We start from the raw sequence: 18855 nt of genomic DNA on the forward strand, positions 1-18855 counted from the left end.
GGCAAAAGAGCGGGTTCGCCCCTTTGAAACTTTAAAAAATGCGCTATTATGTGTCCTATAATCAGCTCAAGTGCTTTCATTGCGTATTATTAATATTAGTGTAATTATATAGTTTTATGTTTAAAGTTATATATTGGGGGGGTGACAAATCATATTTTTTCCCAAGGATGGGCTCGTTTCAATTCTACCAAAGACCTGCAAAACAAGACATGCATTACTGCTTTTTACATTTACAAACTGTAACTAATTCGAATCTAAAGCCATTGATTTAAATTTTAATATACACATACCTATTCGCCTAACTCAGTTTCTCTGATAACACTAAATGTCAGAAAAGTACTCCCTCCCTGGTGTAACAGATGCTAATTGCTGAATTATATTTGTTTTGTTGTTCGCAATAGCGTTTCATCCTATTTTCAAAGCAGTAAAAATGAAACGCCATCTATGAAGAAATAAGTTTGCATTTATTAGACAAACCAAACACAGGTTCACATCCAGTGAGAATATGGAAACATTTCATGGGATGAAAATAAATATATAAATTGTTCCTTTCAATACATTATTTTGTTATTGCACAACATAAGTCTCATGCTTCAATTGGAACTGTGCTTTTAGCATTTTGCTATGAACAACCCAATGACAACTACAAACAAGGAAGCAGATCACACAGTATTCAAGATCAATGCATTGTTTCAAATTTGACATTTCATTTTGATATCAGACCAGTAAGAGTGCACTGTAAMCTGACAAAAATGTAACATCTAAAAGTCTAAGTTAAAAAACATACCTTGTAACATTGTGGAAATAAAATGTATATCATTCCTGAATAACACTTGCATTTATTTCCTTGTCTGATATGCATATGAATGCATGCTGCTCTTAATTAAATTGATGGGTGTCTGTCATTACAGAATAGCATGGTGGTCTTCACAAGGTAAACAGATTGAAATTACTCGTTACTTTTTGTGATGCAACTAGTCAACCTGATGTAGCACACCAACACATGGGAGATCTACACATTTGGAGTAGCCAATAGAACCCTTGTATTTCAGACAAACCAGGTGACATACTAAGATTACAACCAGGTCATATGTATGAAACAATCCCATTTGTATTTCCTCGTAATAAAACATTGGTGAAGGTAAATAACTTTTCAGGCCATAAAAAGCTGCATTCAATGTTAGTAGGCTGCCTTTGAAATATCTCCAAGAAAAACAGCMATTGCAAAAAAGTTATATTTCAAATGAACTTCAAACGAGACARTTATGCTTAGTTAAAATAATAGGAGTCTTGAAATGCAGAACATTTATGAAGTAACAATTAATTGTTTGTTTTACCTTATTTGTGTAAGCAGTTTATTACTTTTTCAATTATTCGTAAATTGTTAAGAGTGTCTTGACAATATAAAACATGATTCCAAGGTCCAAGCAGTAGCTCTGAATAAAAGCAAACATTTCCATATATTGTGTGTTGGGCTGCCGAGGTTGGCTCTAATTCAAAGTACACATATGATACGTTGGAGTAAAATACAGTTACAGTTCACCTATCGAAGGCACCGGACATCTGTCTGATGCTACTTCCTGTCAGTTCGGATGCAGTTCAATTGACTTACAGTAAGAGCACTTAACACATGGTTGGTGTTTGTATGCAACTTCCTTTTAAGGCAAATAAGGAAAACACACTGAAGATGTGTACTGAGGCGCTAAAGGTGACACAAAGGCYGCGTCCTAAATGACACCCTATTCCCTATAAAATGACACCCTATTCCCTATATAGTGCATTACTTTTGATCAGAGCCCTATGGGCCCAGTGAAAAATACCACCCTATATAGGGAAAAGGGTGCATAGTGTCATTTGGGATGTAGACAAAATAAAACTACGATCAATGTAGCTGTAAAATGGTGCATTGTGGAACCTGTTCCATTTTGGGGGGGTATTATCAAATAAACAGAGATAGCAGTTCTTTAGGCTAAATTAAAGCAGCACAACTTCCAACAACCATTACATCACTGAGTCAGAGAAACAAAACCAGTGGATCAAAATWAGAGGGCAATCTTCAACATGTGAAATATGACCCTCTACCTTGAATAGGCTCCACGATGTAATATCTACACTGCCAATCAGTCAAGCAATTCTTATAGGAAATAGAGGACATTCAGACAAAAACAAGTTAGCCCTGCCTAGCCCTTTTGAAGTGGTTCACTTTAGGTTGGCATCTTTTAAAAAGTTAAAAGGAAAAACAGTAAGCAAATACAAATGTTAGGTTAAATGTTCAGAAAATAAAAAAGTAAAATCTTTCCTTAGTGGCTCCCCTGTAGTGATCTTACCCAGTAGTGATCATATAGTGGGTGTAAGTCTCCTTCCTGTTTCTCATCTCATCCAATGGGAAATAATATCAATGCAACACATAGTCACCACAGAGTCTAGGTTTTTACCTGGGAATGGGTGAGCATGACAATGGTTATGGCTTGCGATGCTGCTTGTGCACAAATKAATCTGGTTCTAGGAACCAAAAGGTTTCAAATGACAAGTTGGCTTCTGCAGTTCTTCAGAGTCAAGTTCCAAAAAAGGAGTACTTGGGTTCTAGAGTTCTTCATAGTCTCCACCCTCTCGATTTTCTGACCCCTCCCCTCCGGCCAAGAAATCCTCCAAGTCATCCACATCCCCGGTTTTCTTGGTCCGAGATTTCTTCTTTTTCTTCTCTTTGTCATCTCCCGTTCCTGTCTCATCTTTCTCTTTTTTCTTGTCCTTTCTATGCTTCTTCTTGCTGCTCTTCTCCTCCTCCTAAGAAAAAAGGCAGAATAATTTCACAGAATGTCAGATTTTTTCTTTCTTCCAAATGTATGTCTACTATGCTGTATACAGTAAACACTCGCCACTTCACTTGACAAGATAGCCATCTGAAAAGACATCCCATCCCGTACCTCTAAAGATAGCCATCTGAAAAGACACCACTCCCTTATCCTCTAAAGATAGCCACTGAAAAGACATCCATCCCTTACCTCTAAAGATAGCCATCTGAAAACATCCACTCCACTTTATCTCTAAAGATAGCCACTGAAAAGACATCCACTCCCTTATCTCTAAAGATAGCCATCTGAAAAGACATCCACTCCCTTATCTCTAAAGATAGCCATCTGAAAAGACATCCACTCCCTTACTCTAAAGATAGCCATCTGAAAATACATCCACTCCCCTTACTCTAAAGATAGCCATCTGAAAGACATCCACTCCCTTATCTCTAAAGATAGCCATCTGAAAAAGACATTCCACTCCCCTTACCTCTAAAGATAGCCATCTGAAAATACATCCACTCCCTTATCTTAAAGATAGCCACTGAAAAGACATCCACTCCCTACTCTAAAGATAGCCATCTGAAAAGACATCCACTCCCTTACCTCTAAAGATAGCCATCTGAAAATACATCCACTCCCTTATCTCTAAAAGTCCATCTGAAAAGACATCCACTCCCTTACCTCTAAAGATAGCCATCTGAAAAATACATCCACTCCCTTATCTCTAAAGATAGCCATCTGAAAAGACATCCACTCCCTTATCTCTAAAGATAGCCATCTGAAAATACATCCAACTTCCCTTATCTCTAAAGATAGCCATCTGAAAAGACATCCACTCCCTTATCTCTAAAGATAGCCATCTGAAAAAGACATCCACTCCCTTTACTCTAAAGATAGCATCTGAAAAATACATCCACTCCCTTATCTCTAAAGATAGCCATCTGAAAAGACATCCACTCCCTACCTCTAAAGATAGCCATCTGAAAATACATCCACTCCCTTATCTCTAAAGATAGCCATCTGAAAAGACATCCACTCCCTTATCTCTAAAAATAAGCCATCTGAAAAGACATCCACTCCCTATCTCTAAAGATAGCCATTCTGAACAATAACAAATCCCACTCCTTATCTCTAAAGATAGCCATCTGAAAATACATCCACTCCCTTATCTCTAAAGATAGCCATCTGAAAAGACATCCACTCCCTTACCTCTTTGTTTTTCTTCTTCTTTTTCTTCTTTTCTTTTGAGGAGTGTTTGCTTTCCTTCTCTGAAAAGCAATTCGTATAACTTGAGCAATAAATACAATGCAATTTTGTTTCATAATGTGATACACTTTGGTACTGTTCTCAGTCATCAAATCAAATCAAGTTTATTTTATATAGCCCTTCGTACATCAGCTAATATCTCGAAGTGCTGTACAGAAACCCAGCCTAAAACCCCAAACAGCAAGCAATGCAGGTGTAGAAGCACGGTGGCTAGGAAAAACTCCCTAGAAAGGCCAAAACCTAGGAAGAAACCTAGAGAGGAACCAGGCTATGAGGGGTGGCCAGTCCTCTTCTGGCTTCTGTGCCGGGTGGAGATTATAACAGAACATGGCCAAGATGTTCAAAATGTTCATAAGTGACAAGCATGGTCAAATAGTAATCAGGAATAAATGTCAGTTGGCTTTTCATAGCCGATCATTAAGAGTTGAAAACAGCAGGTCTGGGACAGGTAGGGGTTCCATAACCGCAGGCAGAACAGTTGAACAGTCATGTGCTACGGTACTATTCTATGGTACTGGGTCATATTCATTAGATAACAAATGGAAGAAAATGGACTGAAACAGGGAAGAACTACCTTAACTCTTGTCCAATAAGACACTTGTTTTCTTTTTACTTTGCAAAACATTTTAATACAGTATGCACTAATGAATACGACCCTGTTCTCGATATATTTGTGGCAGTGGACTTGCCTTCTAGGTCCTCACTGCTGTCCTTGGCTCTGGGGGCCTCCTCAGTGAAGCCCAAGCCAAACAGGTCTGTCTCATTCTTGCTCTTAAAGGAGGGCTTCAGGACCGGCGTGGCCTTCAGAGGCTCAGGGATCAGCACGGCTGGAAGGATGTCATCATCTGACAGCTCCAGATCAGACAGTACTTCATCCCTGAYTGGGAAAAMCTCCTGTGGATGGATGCAGAGSGAAATAATGATATCCCACAAGTTCAGACTATCACATATACATTTTAACCATGTATCCTAACATAAAATAACAATCAAATAATTTATTGAAAATGTATATTACACCCAAATGTATAAAATAAATATTTCACAAATGCAGCACTACATATTTTACCAGGAAAGTAATTTCTATAGGTTGACAACTACTCAATCGAACCATGATGAATTGTAGCCTACAACCCTAAATAACGTCCTTTTGCCATAGCTACCTTAGTTATCTTCTGRATGACCACCTCCTCCTCAGACTCAAAATCAGGATCATCCATGATGAAGGAAAGCATCTGTTCAGCAACAGAGGCCTCTGGGTCAGAGTCTGAACCCTCCACCCCAGGGCTTCCCCCCTTCTTTGCTCTGGGTGGGCCTGGCTTGGGGCTTGGCTGCTCCAGGGCTACTGCAGGGATCGTGGTGAGGGAGATTGGCTCTGCCTCCAAGAGGACAGTGTTCTCCAGGAGCTGGGAAGCAGGAGTCAAAGGCTCCGGAGCTTGAGGCTCCATGGCATGGGGCATTATGGACTCAGTGCCCAGTCTAAAATGGAAAACAAAAATACCACTTACAAACATTGATTATTACTATAGATTACACTACATTAACAAATATGAACGATATAAGAGGGGTCTAAAACAGAAATTAGACTACATTAACGGATATGCTGGACATTTATTTGGCGCTTACATTTTCAGCTCTGATTCACGGTCCAGGTGGTCATCCTGAGTGGCAGCGGGTGCTGCTGGTGGTGGGGTTGCTTCCTCCTCATCGCTGGACATGGTGAAGTCTTTACTGGTGAGAAGGCCCAGGGTGCTGGGCTGGGGCAGGTCTTTGTCATCTGGGTCCAGTTCATCCTGATAACCTGCCACCATAGGGTTCCCTCTGTCCTCTCCATCACTGGGGACACACAAGGGAACAACAGAKCATCTAATGTTTTTATTTTCTCCTTTTTAAATATATGTATTTTAGACAGAGCAGAATGGCAGAGGCATTCCAGTGTTCTCTCATCTCCAACTAAAACATTGTTGGTGATTCTTAAATCCTCTTTCACATTCTATTTGAAAGGAAGCGTTGAGTAAATAGAGCCATCTGAAAACTCTCACCACAGATGGCTTCTCCCAGATGGTACTGTGTACTGTTAACTTACAGTAGACATTTTTTTTCCAGCAGGGAAGGAAATAACTAGTGGCAATATAGACAGGCCCTACATACAAAATGGCACCCTATTCCCTATATAGTGCACACATTTTTGCCAGAGGCCTATGGGAATAGGGTGCCATTTGAGATGCATCCAGGGACATATAAATAAGAATAAATAGAACGGGTGTGCCCATTCAAATCAATGTTGGCATAATGGGTGACCTGGCGGCCATCGCGAGTGTAGCCATAGGAGCAAAGCAGGAAGTAAAAGCAGGAAGTGTAACGATCAATCTGTGCTGTGATTTGTTGAATCAACTAAAATGACATTACAAAAAAATACATTCCATTACATGAGCCATATCAGGAAGCATCATTTGAATGAACATTCTACATTACCATGGAAATTATTACATCACAATACCAGGAAGACATTGCGAGTGTACCCACGAGTTTACCAGTCAAATTGCCAAGGTTAGAAGTTCCAAGCCCATTCTATTTATTCTTATTTCTATGGCCAGAGACACGTTCTCATCAGTGAAAGTAAGAACTCTGCTACTGCTTACCTGTCACTGTCCAGTGCAGGTGCTGGCTGGGGGACCTTGACTTTAGAGGGGAGGCTGTCCTCCAGGAAGCTTTTATCCAGACCCTCGTCTGGCACAAAGTCATCCACACTCTGAACTTTAGCAGGACACACAGGGGAAGGCTCTGGCTCTGCAGACAGAGACAAAACAGTGATCAAAAGAGCCTTTGATGCGTAAATGGCATCCTATTCCCTATTTAGTMCACTACTTTTGACCTWWATAGGGAATAGGGTGCCATTAGGGATGCATCCTTTTATTATTTAACACCACAGACTTACACTGATATTGGTACAGTAATAACTCACCTCAGAATCCATGTTTTTACCAGCAATACATGAAAACAACCCAGCACAATTGAGGGGAGAATCTAGAGCAAACAGAATGCTTAAAACCTGCTAAACTGTATTGGGCTAAAAGATCAGTGTTACCTCCCTCAATACAAAGTGTTGTTCTGTAAAACTGTCAAAAAGAATCTGGCGGTTACCACATGGAAGGTTCTAGCATGCAGTTTTCCTTAATTCAGTTTATTTTTTATTAATTCCCTCAGATGAGATTCTAGTGCCAAGCAGTGCAATAGACCTTACAAATACTTCATAGAAATCCAATCAATCATTCACGAAGACTTCCTGTGACTACTTCCTGGTCTAGTACACACAGGTTTAACATGCATAGCGTAGTCCTTTCCTAAGCTTTTTGGATACAATATTGGACAAAACACACTATGACAACAAACGGTTAAAAGCAGTGTTTGGCCATCCTATTGCCATTGAACAGAACATTGGCCGTAATTTTCTGTTCATTTACAGATTATTCTACATGTTGAATTCCCACACCATACAGGTGATCGCTAGCATTCCGTGGYCACTCAGTGCTTCTGTCCATTCGACAGTGCAGTGTGTCTTTGTTATGGAAATAGTCAAACACTGATGCACTAGACTTACCTGGCATGGCTGCAGGGACTTCTGGGGCAGGGGCGGAGCCAAAGAGACGTGAGATGAGGCCACGTTTCTGAGGAGGCGGCGCCTGTGCAGGGGGGGATGGTGATGGTCCAGGATGATCAGGACTCCGAGCCTGCGTCAGAGTGGGGGACTGAGGCTCAGTGGTGGGGGAAACCATCCCGGCTGGCAAGGCAGGAGGTGGAGGAGAGGGAGAAGGCGAGGGAGACTGGAGGCTAGGGACCTGGGCAGCGATGGRTGGCTGCTGAGGGGTCCCAGGGCTAGAGCTGCCAGTGGAGGCCCCACTTGGAGGGACGATGGGGGATTGGGAGCCCGAGGAAGGGCTCTGACCGTTGGCTGGACAAGGTGAACCATAGCCTTTATTGCGGGTCTCCGTATTCTCCAAGAAACTGCAAAACAATGGKTGCTGTGTTGTTAGTATTGGCAAATCAGTGCTGCATCAAGGAAAGAAACATTAAAACATTTGCTATAAGTGTTAAAGAACAACACAAATACACTGCTATCAAAGCAAATACAGTGTGATAATCAGTGTACATGCCAAAAACTGCTAAAGTGAAAATATCACTGAACACGCCAAACAAACTGATAGAGAAAATATCACATTACATTTCATAGTTTTGATCCTCAGTCTCCTGCTGCACGCAGAGCTCCTCCAGAGTGGCGTCCATGTCTAACTGGTTGGTCTCGAGCTGCCGTAACAGAGTCTCCCTCTGTAGAGATCAASAAAGGGGGCTTGGAATGACTGACCATGAACCAGAGCACTAATACTCCTTTCACAAGCACTCTCAGAAACCCTTTCACAGGGAGTGGGTAGTACTTAGTCTGTGCCTGCTGTATTTCTGATCTGATTTCATGACCTCCATGAAATTCACAAGATGGTTATGACCATAGGTATATATTTCACAATACAATGTAGTCAAAGCTAGAACTAACCTGCAGTTGCAGGAAAGGGATGTTGAAAAATCGGTGTAAATATTTCAAGCCAAATCCATTCTTCATAGAGGCTTCAGCGTAGTGAATATAGGAGGAACCCATGGGTCTGCAAGAAACCATCAGTCAAGTATATAGACACAGCTTATGACTACTTGTAATTGTTGCAAAATGTAGGCAACATTCCCCAAGTGTTCCAGAAATCTTGGTTGGGGGATTCAGGAGTTTGTTCTTATTCCCTCCTGATTTCAGGAAAACCAGGACTTTTTTGGGGGAAAAAATCTTTGCAACCCGAATAAGACTAAAACAGGGAGTTCAGTTAACTACCTATTGAGATTAGCAATAACCTGGCGGATGTCATCAGGTAGGATGACACGGTGGTCACCCATGTCCCTGTGGTTGCCTAGGACACACACTGGAACATGAGTGGGTACTTTGGGTAGCTCTCTCAGGATGTAGTTGAATGTCCTGCAACGACATAAAAAAAGAATAAAACAAACTTATAGATATTGTTTCTCCTTATGTGAGGAATTACAAATATGTGTCTCCCCATACTTGGCCAAGTTCAAAGTAAATACAATGGTAATCTGTTTCACGTTGTTCTGACTTTGAAGCTAAGCTGAGTCAGATGCCTGCCAGCCACTGTGGGCTAAGTGGTTCATGGCCACACACCGKCTTACTGAGACCTAATCCCCCATGCATGTTATATTAGAGTTCATTGATTTATTAATTGAACCATGGCTACATCCCAAATGTCCCCCTATTGCCTATGTTGTGCACTACTTTTCACCAGGGGGCCATGGTCTCCTAAATTCTACTTGAATATCTGCCATTTAAAAAATGTAATGTAAACCTTGTAACTAATGTACTGGACTGTTCTATAATGCACAACACAGACTGACCATTGCTTGGTGATGTCAAACATCATGATCACACCGTTGCAGTTCTTGTAAACGTCGAGGAAYTCTGCATCCAAGGCCACCTCGTCAGACTACAACAAATCAATTGTTATTATTTAAATAATTGAAAATGAATGAGTCTTATGAGAATGTGACCTTTGTTTACCGCTTACTAGCTACTATACAAAAAAGCTCCCCAGTGGGACTCATTAGATATGCCAAATAGAGGAATCTTAAACGTGATTGTCACCTCTTGGGGTTCATTCTCCACTTTCAAAGTGTCCCCTCGTTTTTTACCTCGGCCTGTGAGAAAGCAGAATGTCAAGAAGCTGCAATTCAGAACATTAAACTGGACATTATACATTGAACTATTGCTGTCAAGCATAACAAAGCGAGAAAGCCATGTCATAGAAATAAAATCCCTCGAACAGGCATCCTCATTCAAATCAATGAGTCTGTAATACGGTCTGAGGGGCTATTCCAGTTCTAGTGATTCTATTTCTATGAGCCATATACATACAGTATGATTACACATGGCCTTATTTTAAAACAAAAATGTGAATCCYTTTATTTCTAGCTTTACCGTCTGCTAAGTGCAACAAATACAGGATTGCCAGAAGCAGAAAAGCTCTTATTATGTTCTTATTGGCAAACACATACTCAATTCTCTTCTTTTAAAAAGAGACAGTCAAACCTTTGACTGTAGCTCCAGGTTATAGCATACAAAGTAGTCAAACAGTCATTTTCTTGCAAGCAATGAGCAATCTTTTTATTTCAGCCACACTGCAAACTAAGTAACGACCAACCTTCACAAGAGGGACAAACCCAGTGCACACAAGCAACTAATTTCTAGGAACTACATATGTAGGATCTTAATTTGAGCCAGTTTGCTACAGCAGAAAAATAATCCTGCAGCAACAGCAAATGTGAATTGTATGTGGATTATAATTGATGAACATTTTTGTAGGGTATGATAGATTTTTCGCTGGGGAAAATCAAGTTTGAAATTTCAAAGTGGAAATGACAATCTTCAGAAGCATTTTTAATCCTTAAACACACTATACGTTTTTTCATTGCAGGAAAGTTCTCCTGCAACAGGGAGATCAAATTAATATCCTACATTAGTGCACACAGTGACTCTCACCTACACCCTCAGGGAGAGGGTATTTTTGGCCTGAGGCAAGTGCAAAAGAGGAGCAAGAAAAACAACATTAATATTCTGAGGAGAAAAAAATTACACAGAAACAAGATTTATGTATAAACATCTCTGAACAAAAAATAGGAAAAGTATGGATGGACAATGGGATAATACATGGACACTAATACAGCAGTATAAACAGTAGCTATCAACTGATTGACTCATGAGTCACATACATTCACCCAACAAAGTCATCACACTCACCTTTATCCACCACGTCCCACACCTCCACCTTGACCACGTCATCAGTGGCTGAGAGATACAGAGAAACAGTCATCACAAGCCTCAACTGACAAAGCCTCACATACTAAARCTCAAACTACTATGTATCCCAAGGCTCTGTGCGCACATATGATAGCTGGGAAAGGCAAGCTGGAAAAAGTTGTTTCTGTACTACAGGTGGAATTGCATCATTACCCATGGGCCTCTTTATTAATCACACAGTCTGAGGAGGGAAATTGTTTGAGGGAATAGGCCAACTGTGGTCTGGATGTACACTAGAGATTGTTTTCACTACCCCACTAATGCCACAAAACACTTGTAGGCAAAGCTACTGATCTAGCTAACTACGCAATACTATTTCTCAAACATAGTAGGCTGGATATTATTTACCTTTATATGTGCCATGTTCAACTGTGAATTACAGTTGCAGAAGCAGGAAAAGTAAACTTCATAAGTATATATTGTTGGCAGGATTAGAGATAGGTTTTAGCCCGGAGTGAAAAAAAAAAAAAAAATAGGACTAAAAACGTTGATCAAGGTGTGCAAGTAARGTGTAGAATCCCAGTTCTCTTACTTTTGTAGTTCCAATGAATGCTGGTTGCCTGGATCTCTTGAGTGGGGACGTAGTCATCCGTGAATTTCTTTCCTTGCAGTCGATGCCATAGAGTGCTCTTTCCAGTATTTCTGTCTCCACGGATAACTATTTTCACTTGTGAGAAATAATAAAACAAAGAATGACTAGCGTACCTCTTAATATATGTACAGTAACCTACAGTACAAGTCAAAAGTTGATTCAAGGGTTTTTCCTTGAATCATTCAAGGGTTTTTATTTATTTATTTTTTTACATTGTAGAATAATAGTGAAGACATCAAAACTATGAAATAACACATAACACATGGAATCATGTAACAACCAAAATAGTGTTAAAATTGTATTTTATATGAGATTCTTCAAAGTAGCCACCCTTTTCCTTGATGACCRCTTTGCACACGCTTTGCATTCTCTCAACCAGCTTCTTGAGGTAGTCACCTTGAATGCATTTCAATTAACAGGGGTGCCTTCTCAAAAGTTAATTTATGGAATTTCTTTCCTTCTTAATGCGTTTGAACCAATCAGTTGTGTTGTGACAAGGTAGGGGTGATATACAGCAGATAGCCCTATTTGGTAAAAGACCAAGTCCATATCATGGCAAGACCAGGTCAAATAAGCAAAGAGAAACGACAGTCCATCATTACTTTAAGACATGAAGGTCAGTCAATCTGGAAAATGTCAAGAACTTTGAAAGTTTCTTCAAGWGTAGTATCAAAAACCATCAAGCGCTATGATGAAACTGGCTCTAATGAGGACCGCCACAGGAAAGGAAGACCCAGAGTTACCGCTGCTGCAGAGGATAAGTTCATTAAAGTTAACTGCTGGTTGCAGCCCAAATAAATGCTTCACAGAGTTCAAGTAACAGACATATCTCAACATCAGCTGTTCAGAGGAGACTCAGGCCTTCATGGTCGAATTGCTGCAAAGGAACCACTACTAAAGGACACCAATAAGAAGAGCATTGCTTGGGAAATTTGTCCTTTGGTCTGATGAGTCCAAATTCGAGATTTTTGGTGCCAAAAGCCATGTCTTTGTGAGACGCAGAGTAGGTAAAYGGATGATCTTCGCATGTGTGGTTCCCACCGTGAAGCATGGAGGTGTGATGGTGCTTTGCTGGTGACAATGTCTGATTTATTTAGAATTCAAGGCACACTTAACCAGCATGGCTACCACAGCATTCTGCAGCAGCCCATCTGGTTTGTGCTTAGTGGGACTATCATTTGTTTATCAACAGGACAATGACCCAAAACACACCTCAAGGGCTATTTGACCAAGGAGAGTGATGAAGTGCTGCATCAGATGACCTGGTCTCCACAATCCCCTGACCTCAACCGAATTGAGATAGTTTGGGATGAGTTGGACCAGAGTGAAGGAAAAGCAGTGAACAAGTGCTCAGCATATGTGGGAACTCCTTCAAGACTGTTGGAAAAGCCTTCCTCATGAAGCTGGTTGAGAAATTGCCAAGAATGTGCAAAGCTGTCATCAAGGCAAAGGGTTAGAATCTAAAATATATTTTGATTTGTTAAACACTTTTTTTGGTTACTATTATTTAATAGTTTTGATGWATTCACTATTATTCTACAATGTAGAAAATAGTAAAATTAAAGAAAAACCMTTGAATGAGTAGGTGTGTCCAAACTTTTGACTGGTACTGTATATTATATCATATAATGCTATCTGCATAAAAAAACACAACTTACTGTTGTACTGTACTCCTTTGGCAAAGCGTCTCTGTAAACTATGATTCATGGACTGCATACCAGCGGGGATGTTTTTGTCCCTCGGCTGGCCTGGTTCAGAACCAACTAGCTTCTTCAGAGCTGAAAACATCTCGACAGGAAGCTGATTTTACTAACCCKCAGTCAGAAATGTGTGAAATACAGTAATGTTTGACGGAACCCCCAAAATGGTGGAAATGGTGTAAATTGGATGATGATCTGATCAACACAAGTAGGCCTGAACTATCAATCCAAATGTTCAAAGTAGCACTGCATTACTGTGGTACACAGAAGTAGCACTACACCCCATCTGGAAGATGTATTGCCAGGTAGCTAGGCTTGCATATTTCAAGTTCGTCAGGACCAGATTTTTCTACTAAAAGGATTCCTGCAAATCTCTCAAGGGCAGACAATAACGTTAGCTTGATCAGCCGTTTATTCTCTCATGTTGTCTTGGGTTACCATCACCTGCCAGAAAGAAACCACAGAAACAAATTTAACTACTTATGTATTAATGTATAATTTCCTACAGTAGCCTACTTAGCTAGCTAGCTAACGTGAACTAGCTTAATGGGGAGAACCCGGAAAACTGCTTCTTGAAAATTATGATTTTTCAACTGAGCAATAGGCTAACTTAGCTAACTACTAGTACATAAGCACCAGTATATTTCTAAAAGATTGTCAGTAAAGTTCCTGTATGTTAATACCAGCATTGTTAACCATTTTCCGTGGGCATCGTCAGCTGATACGTTGTAACAGTTAGCTAGCTAGCCGGCAGACCGTCTGGGGATAGCTAACAAATTAGCTCGCAAGCTAGTGATGCTGATCTACAGTAATTTAACTAGCTATCAGATATTCCCTCTCTGTTCATATTCGCTATTTCATCGACGTTTTTGCAATTGCACCTGATATGGTCACACCTGTACATTTGCTGCCATTACTAATAGTAAATACTAGCTGGCTAGTTTATATTGACGTTATTGGCGATGTGGCTGGCTAACGTTAATTAGCATCAMGATAAGGTACCGTTAACCAATGTTACTGCTAGCTAGCAAGGTAAGTTGGCAGTGCTGATRTCCTAAAAAATACCCACCGGCATTCAAAATATTCTTCAATGTAACGTTAGCAAACGTGACATGGTTATTTCAAAATCCAGCTCTTGATAAATGTGAAAGACGCTAACGTTACACATTCCTTAGCACTGAAGAGCTTGCTCCCTGAGGTGTAATCATTAGTCAAAATATTTTCGTTTTGTAACTAAAAAGAGAGTTTTCTATTGGAAAAAWTCGTTTACCTCTGTTTGCTTCCGTTTAAGAAACGTTTGGCAACAGAATCGGCCAGTGGTTGCTCAGTGGGTTGTACCAGAGAGGAAGAGAGGCCCAACTCGGTGGGAAATCTATCTTCCTCCAGCAGGTGGCGTTTTTCGTTGTTTCACCCACCAAGCAATGATTTGTGTATGGAGGTCAACGAGAGAGTGAAATTGGTCAACAAAAAAAGGAATTACTTATTTTTACGCGAGGTTAATTTGATTGAATAGAAGTTTCGTAATGCTTGGTACGAGTCTTCTGATATAGTGAACAGAAATATAAACGCAACATGTAGAGTGTTGGTCCCATGTTTCACGAGCTGAAATAAAAGAGGCCAAACATTTTTCATATGCACAAAAGCTTATTTATTTCAAATGTTGTGCACAAATTTGTTTACATCCCTGTTTGTCTTTGCCAAGATAATCCATCCACCTGACAGGTGTGGCATATTGTCAGTAGTCCAACCGGGCTCACAACCGCAGACCATGTGTATGCCGGTATGCTGATGTCAATCTTGTGAACAGAGTGCCCCATTGTGGCGGTGGGGTTATGGTATGGGCAGGCATAAACTACGGACAACGAACACAATTGCATTTTATCGATGGCAATTTGAATGCACAGAGATACCGTGACAAGATCCTGAGGCCCATTGTTGAGTCATTCATCCACCGCTGTCACCTCATGTTTCAGCATGATAATGCATGGCCCCATGTCGCAAGGATCTGTACACAATTCCCGGACGCTGAAAATGTCCCAGTTCTTCCATGGCCTGCATACTCACCAGACATGTCACCCATTGAGCATGTTTGGGATGCTCTGGATCAATGTATACGGCAGCGTGTTCCAGTTCACACCAATATCCAGCAACTTTTCACAGCCATTGAAGAGGAATGGGACAACATTCCACAGGCCACAATCAACAGCCTGATCAACTCTATGGAAAGGAGATGTGTTGCGCTGCATGAGGCAAATGGTGGTCACACCAGATACTGAGTAGTTTTCTGATCCACGCCCTACTTTTAAGGTATCTGTGACCAACAGATGCATATCTGTATTCCCAGTAATGTGAAACCAATAGATTAGGGCCAAATTAATTTAATTMAATTGACTGATTTCATATATGATCTGTAACTTAGTAAAATATTTGAATTGTTGCATGTTTTGTTCAGTATGAGTAGGATACGTGACATCCCGCAACTTTGAGAAAAACTCTTTATATCGGCGTTGTCTTGAGATGGCTATGCATTGTCATGGGATGAAAGCTAGTAGCATAGCTTCTTTCTCCATTGAATACAGGTTGACATCAACAACCCTCATTGAATATTTAAAAAAGGATTACAATAATGAGATGTATCCACCAACCCAAAGAAAGGACTTTGTGGACAACTCCCAATGTTAGGGTGGAGAGACATGCATCTTGTCAGTATATCCATAATCTTTGGTTGTACCCAATGATTTACAATATTGGTTGTACCACTGGTACTTGCTCCCTCAAGCTAGCTTGCATTTTTTTTACTCCCCCTAGCGCAGGGATCATCAGCTAGATTTAGCCACAGGCCAATTGTTTTCTTGAGCAGATGGTCGGGGCAGGAACATAATTACAAATCATTTGTAGACCGTAAATTGATCACAAGAGTACCAAACAGATATAATTTGACTAAAACATAATAATTTCAAACCTTGCTTAAGTTTGTATATGATCACGTGTCTCTTTATTATGCGTGGGAATACTTGGGAACCAGTAACAGTCAGTGCCGTTTATGATGAGGGAGAATTTCATTTTTTCATGAGCATGGCCTTATTTCTATTAGAACATATTGGATGACTCTCATTCCTATTCCATTCACTCAGTTCAATGTAACAGCGATAGGTTTAGGCTACAACATGATACTCAAAATGTCCCTATACGCATCATGAGGTTGCTACAACCTAGCCTATGAATGAAAGTTTACAACGTAAGTGCACACAGGTCTAGCGACAAATCTGTAATCAAGGTGACCGCCTTGCACACTCTTGCCTGCATCTAGCTGATATAGGGTGTAATCATTAGTCCAACAGTTGCAAACAAGAGTTTCTATTGGACAAATTCAGGTAACTTTATCCACATTTTGTTCCGTTTGCTTCCGTTTAAGAAACGTTTTTCAACTGAATCTGCAGAATGAGTACACCCCTGGTCATGCGTAAACAGAGTTTCCATTTCATAGCAGCCACGTTGTATTCCTTCTCTTCCCTTCACTTGTGGACTTCAATGCACAACACATCAGCTTTGTGTGACCAGGCGGAAAAACCTTTCCAAGCCAAACCGCTACACACAGCCTACATCGTTGTCACCATATTAGCTAAAGTAACGTCATAGTCAGCATAGCTTATAGAACTAACGCGTTAGGTAACCCATCATGCAGTAACGTTAGTGTACAGTCAGTAAGCAGTTACTCCAGCGGGCTCTGGTGGCAATAAATTAGCAATACCAAAAGCTTACCTTGACTTCGAAGAGTTCCAGTGTTGTGTTGGAAAGTCATAGCCATCTAGCTAAAATAACATCCCTCTGTTTGAGCAGGGTGTTTAAGTAGGCTAAACTAGCTAGCTGCATTTGCTAGCTAACTAAGTGAAACTGAGAGTGAACAAAAATGACAATACCTTTCTCTATTTCTGTCTTGCATCTCCTTCATTTTGGAAGAAATGAATTTGTTCAAAACTGTTAAACTATTGTCTTTCTCTCTCTTTGAGTCAACTACTCACCACATTTTATACACTGCAGTGCTAGCTAGCAGTAGCTTATGCTTTCAGTACTAGATTCATTCTCTGAAAAAAAACAATGGGGTGGACAACATGTCAGTTCATGCTGCAAGAGCCCTGATAGGTTGGAGGACGTCCTCCGGAAGTTGTCATAATTACTGTGTAAGTCTATGGAAGTGGGTGAGAACCATGAGCCTCCTAGGTTTTGTATTGAAGTCAATGTACCCAGAGGAGGACGGAAGCTAGCTTTTTCTCCACTACATTCCTAAAGAAAATAATGTAGTTTTTACTCCATACATTTTCCCTGACACCCAAAAGTACTCGTTACATTTCAAATGCTTAGCAGGACAGGAAAATKATTTTGATGCTTTAGACTAAATAAGCATGTACACTATTGAGATTTTGAGATAGCTTTTCAGTCCAGGACTAGGCTTAATATCTGTGTCCAGGAGATCAGCCCCTACGTCTACATCAGAATCAAATCAACACTAATAGTAGAATCAACACTAATACTAGAATCAACACTAATACTAGTTTCCGTCGTTGATGACGGGTTCCTTTGGGGGTGTGGTGGATTGGCATGTAGACTGCCAGGAGCCAGGTTTTGGGTCCTCGGGGTCCAGCAGGGGGGTACTCTCCTGATCTTGACCCTTTGACCCCCTCTCTGGTACGGGCCTCTCCACCTTCCTCCTACTGCGGACCTCGGGAGAACCCTCCAGCAGGTTCTCACATACACACAGACCGACAAGGATAGAGTAGAGTAGAATAAAATAGAATAGGATAGGATAGGACAAGAGAATATAATGGCATATAATTGAATAGAATAGAGTAGAATAGAATGAAGATGACAAAGAACACATAAGGACCAGTTGACTGTTGCACTGAAGTGTACAATATGCATGGTAAATTATTAATTTCAATGGATGGGATTCAGTACTTACCAACAGACAACTCAAAGCTGATGGGTTTGTTGCCGATCTTTCTATCGGTCATCGTGGCCTCGAACACCGTTCCAAACAGCATAAAGCTATCTCTGTCAAAGATGTGGACAGGACAAAATAGGTTCAACACTGAAATCAGTAGAGTAGCAGTAGCTTGATGTCTATAATTGTATTTTATCTTTGTGTTTGTATGGACCCAAGGTAGACTAGCTGTTGTCATGGCAATCCTAATAAATAATAAAGAACAATTTAATAGTATAACTGTGAAACAAATCTCCCATCATCAACCTCTCTATCTCTCATCGCCTGAGGTGGGGACTCCACCGGCATCACCTCTGCCCCTAGGGTCTTGCCCTTCTCCTCCTCCTCCTCCCTTGCTCCATCATACTCCTGCCCCTGCTCCTCCTGATCTTATCTGATCTGATGATGCCATCGGGTAGAACTTTTTAACGTTATATAGAAATGCGCTGTTTTCMCATAATGTATGTAGACACTGGTTTGGAGCTGGAGATAATGAATTTGAGGTTGAAAAGTGGCGGAGTTGCCCTTTAAGTGCCTTGGGCTTCTATTTCTCTCTCACTATGGCAATGTATATATTCCTGATGTGTGAATATCCAAGTGTTTACATGTTATACAAC

General features: G+C 40.6%; 1 protein-coding gene across 3 annotated transcripts; it reads right to left on the minus strand.

Moving 5' to 3' along the window:
* Positions 1–443: 443 nt before the first annotated feature.
* On the minus strand, positions 444–14633 carry LOC111957617 (rab-like protein 6). Of its 3 annotated transcripts, none has more exons than XM_023978496.2 (17): positions 14528–14633; positions 13216–13701; positions 11498–11632; positions 10906–10953; positions 10648–10677; positions 9754–9806; positions 9507–9595; positions 8932–9072; positions 8608–8713; positions 8281–8384; positions 7660–8063; positions 6701–6848; positions 5685–5894; positions 5222–5537; positions 4751–4955; positions 4005–4063; positions 444–2784 (listed from the first exon to the last, which is right to left on the minus strand). In XM_023978496.2, exons 2-17 carry the CDS (start codon positions 13343–13345, stop codon positions 2584–2586), a joined length of 2379 nt encoding a protein of 792 aa, XP_023834264.2. In that variant the 5' UTR covers positions 13346–13701; positions 14528–14633; the 3' UTR covers positions 444–2583. The 3 variants fall into 3 exon arrangements, with proteins under 3 accessions (XP_023834264.2, XP_023834263.2, XP_023834265.2); XM_023978495.2 differs by lacking the exon at positions 14528–14633 and adding an exon at positions 14327–14521; XM_023978497.2 differs by lacking the exons at positions 10648–10677; positions 14528–14633 and adding an exon at positions 14327–14521.
* Positions 14634–18855: the final 4222 nt, after the last annotated feature.

Source organism: Salvelinus sp. IW2-2015, linkage group LG33 (assembly GCF_002910315.2).
Source record: "Salvelinus sp. IW2-2015 linkage group LG33, ASM291031v2, whole genome shotgun sequence".
Taxonomy (NCBI): Eukaryota; Metazoa; Chordata; class Actinopteri; order Salmoniformes; family Salmonidae; genus Salvelinus; species Salvelinus sp. IW2-2015.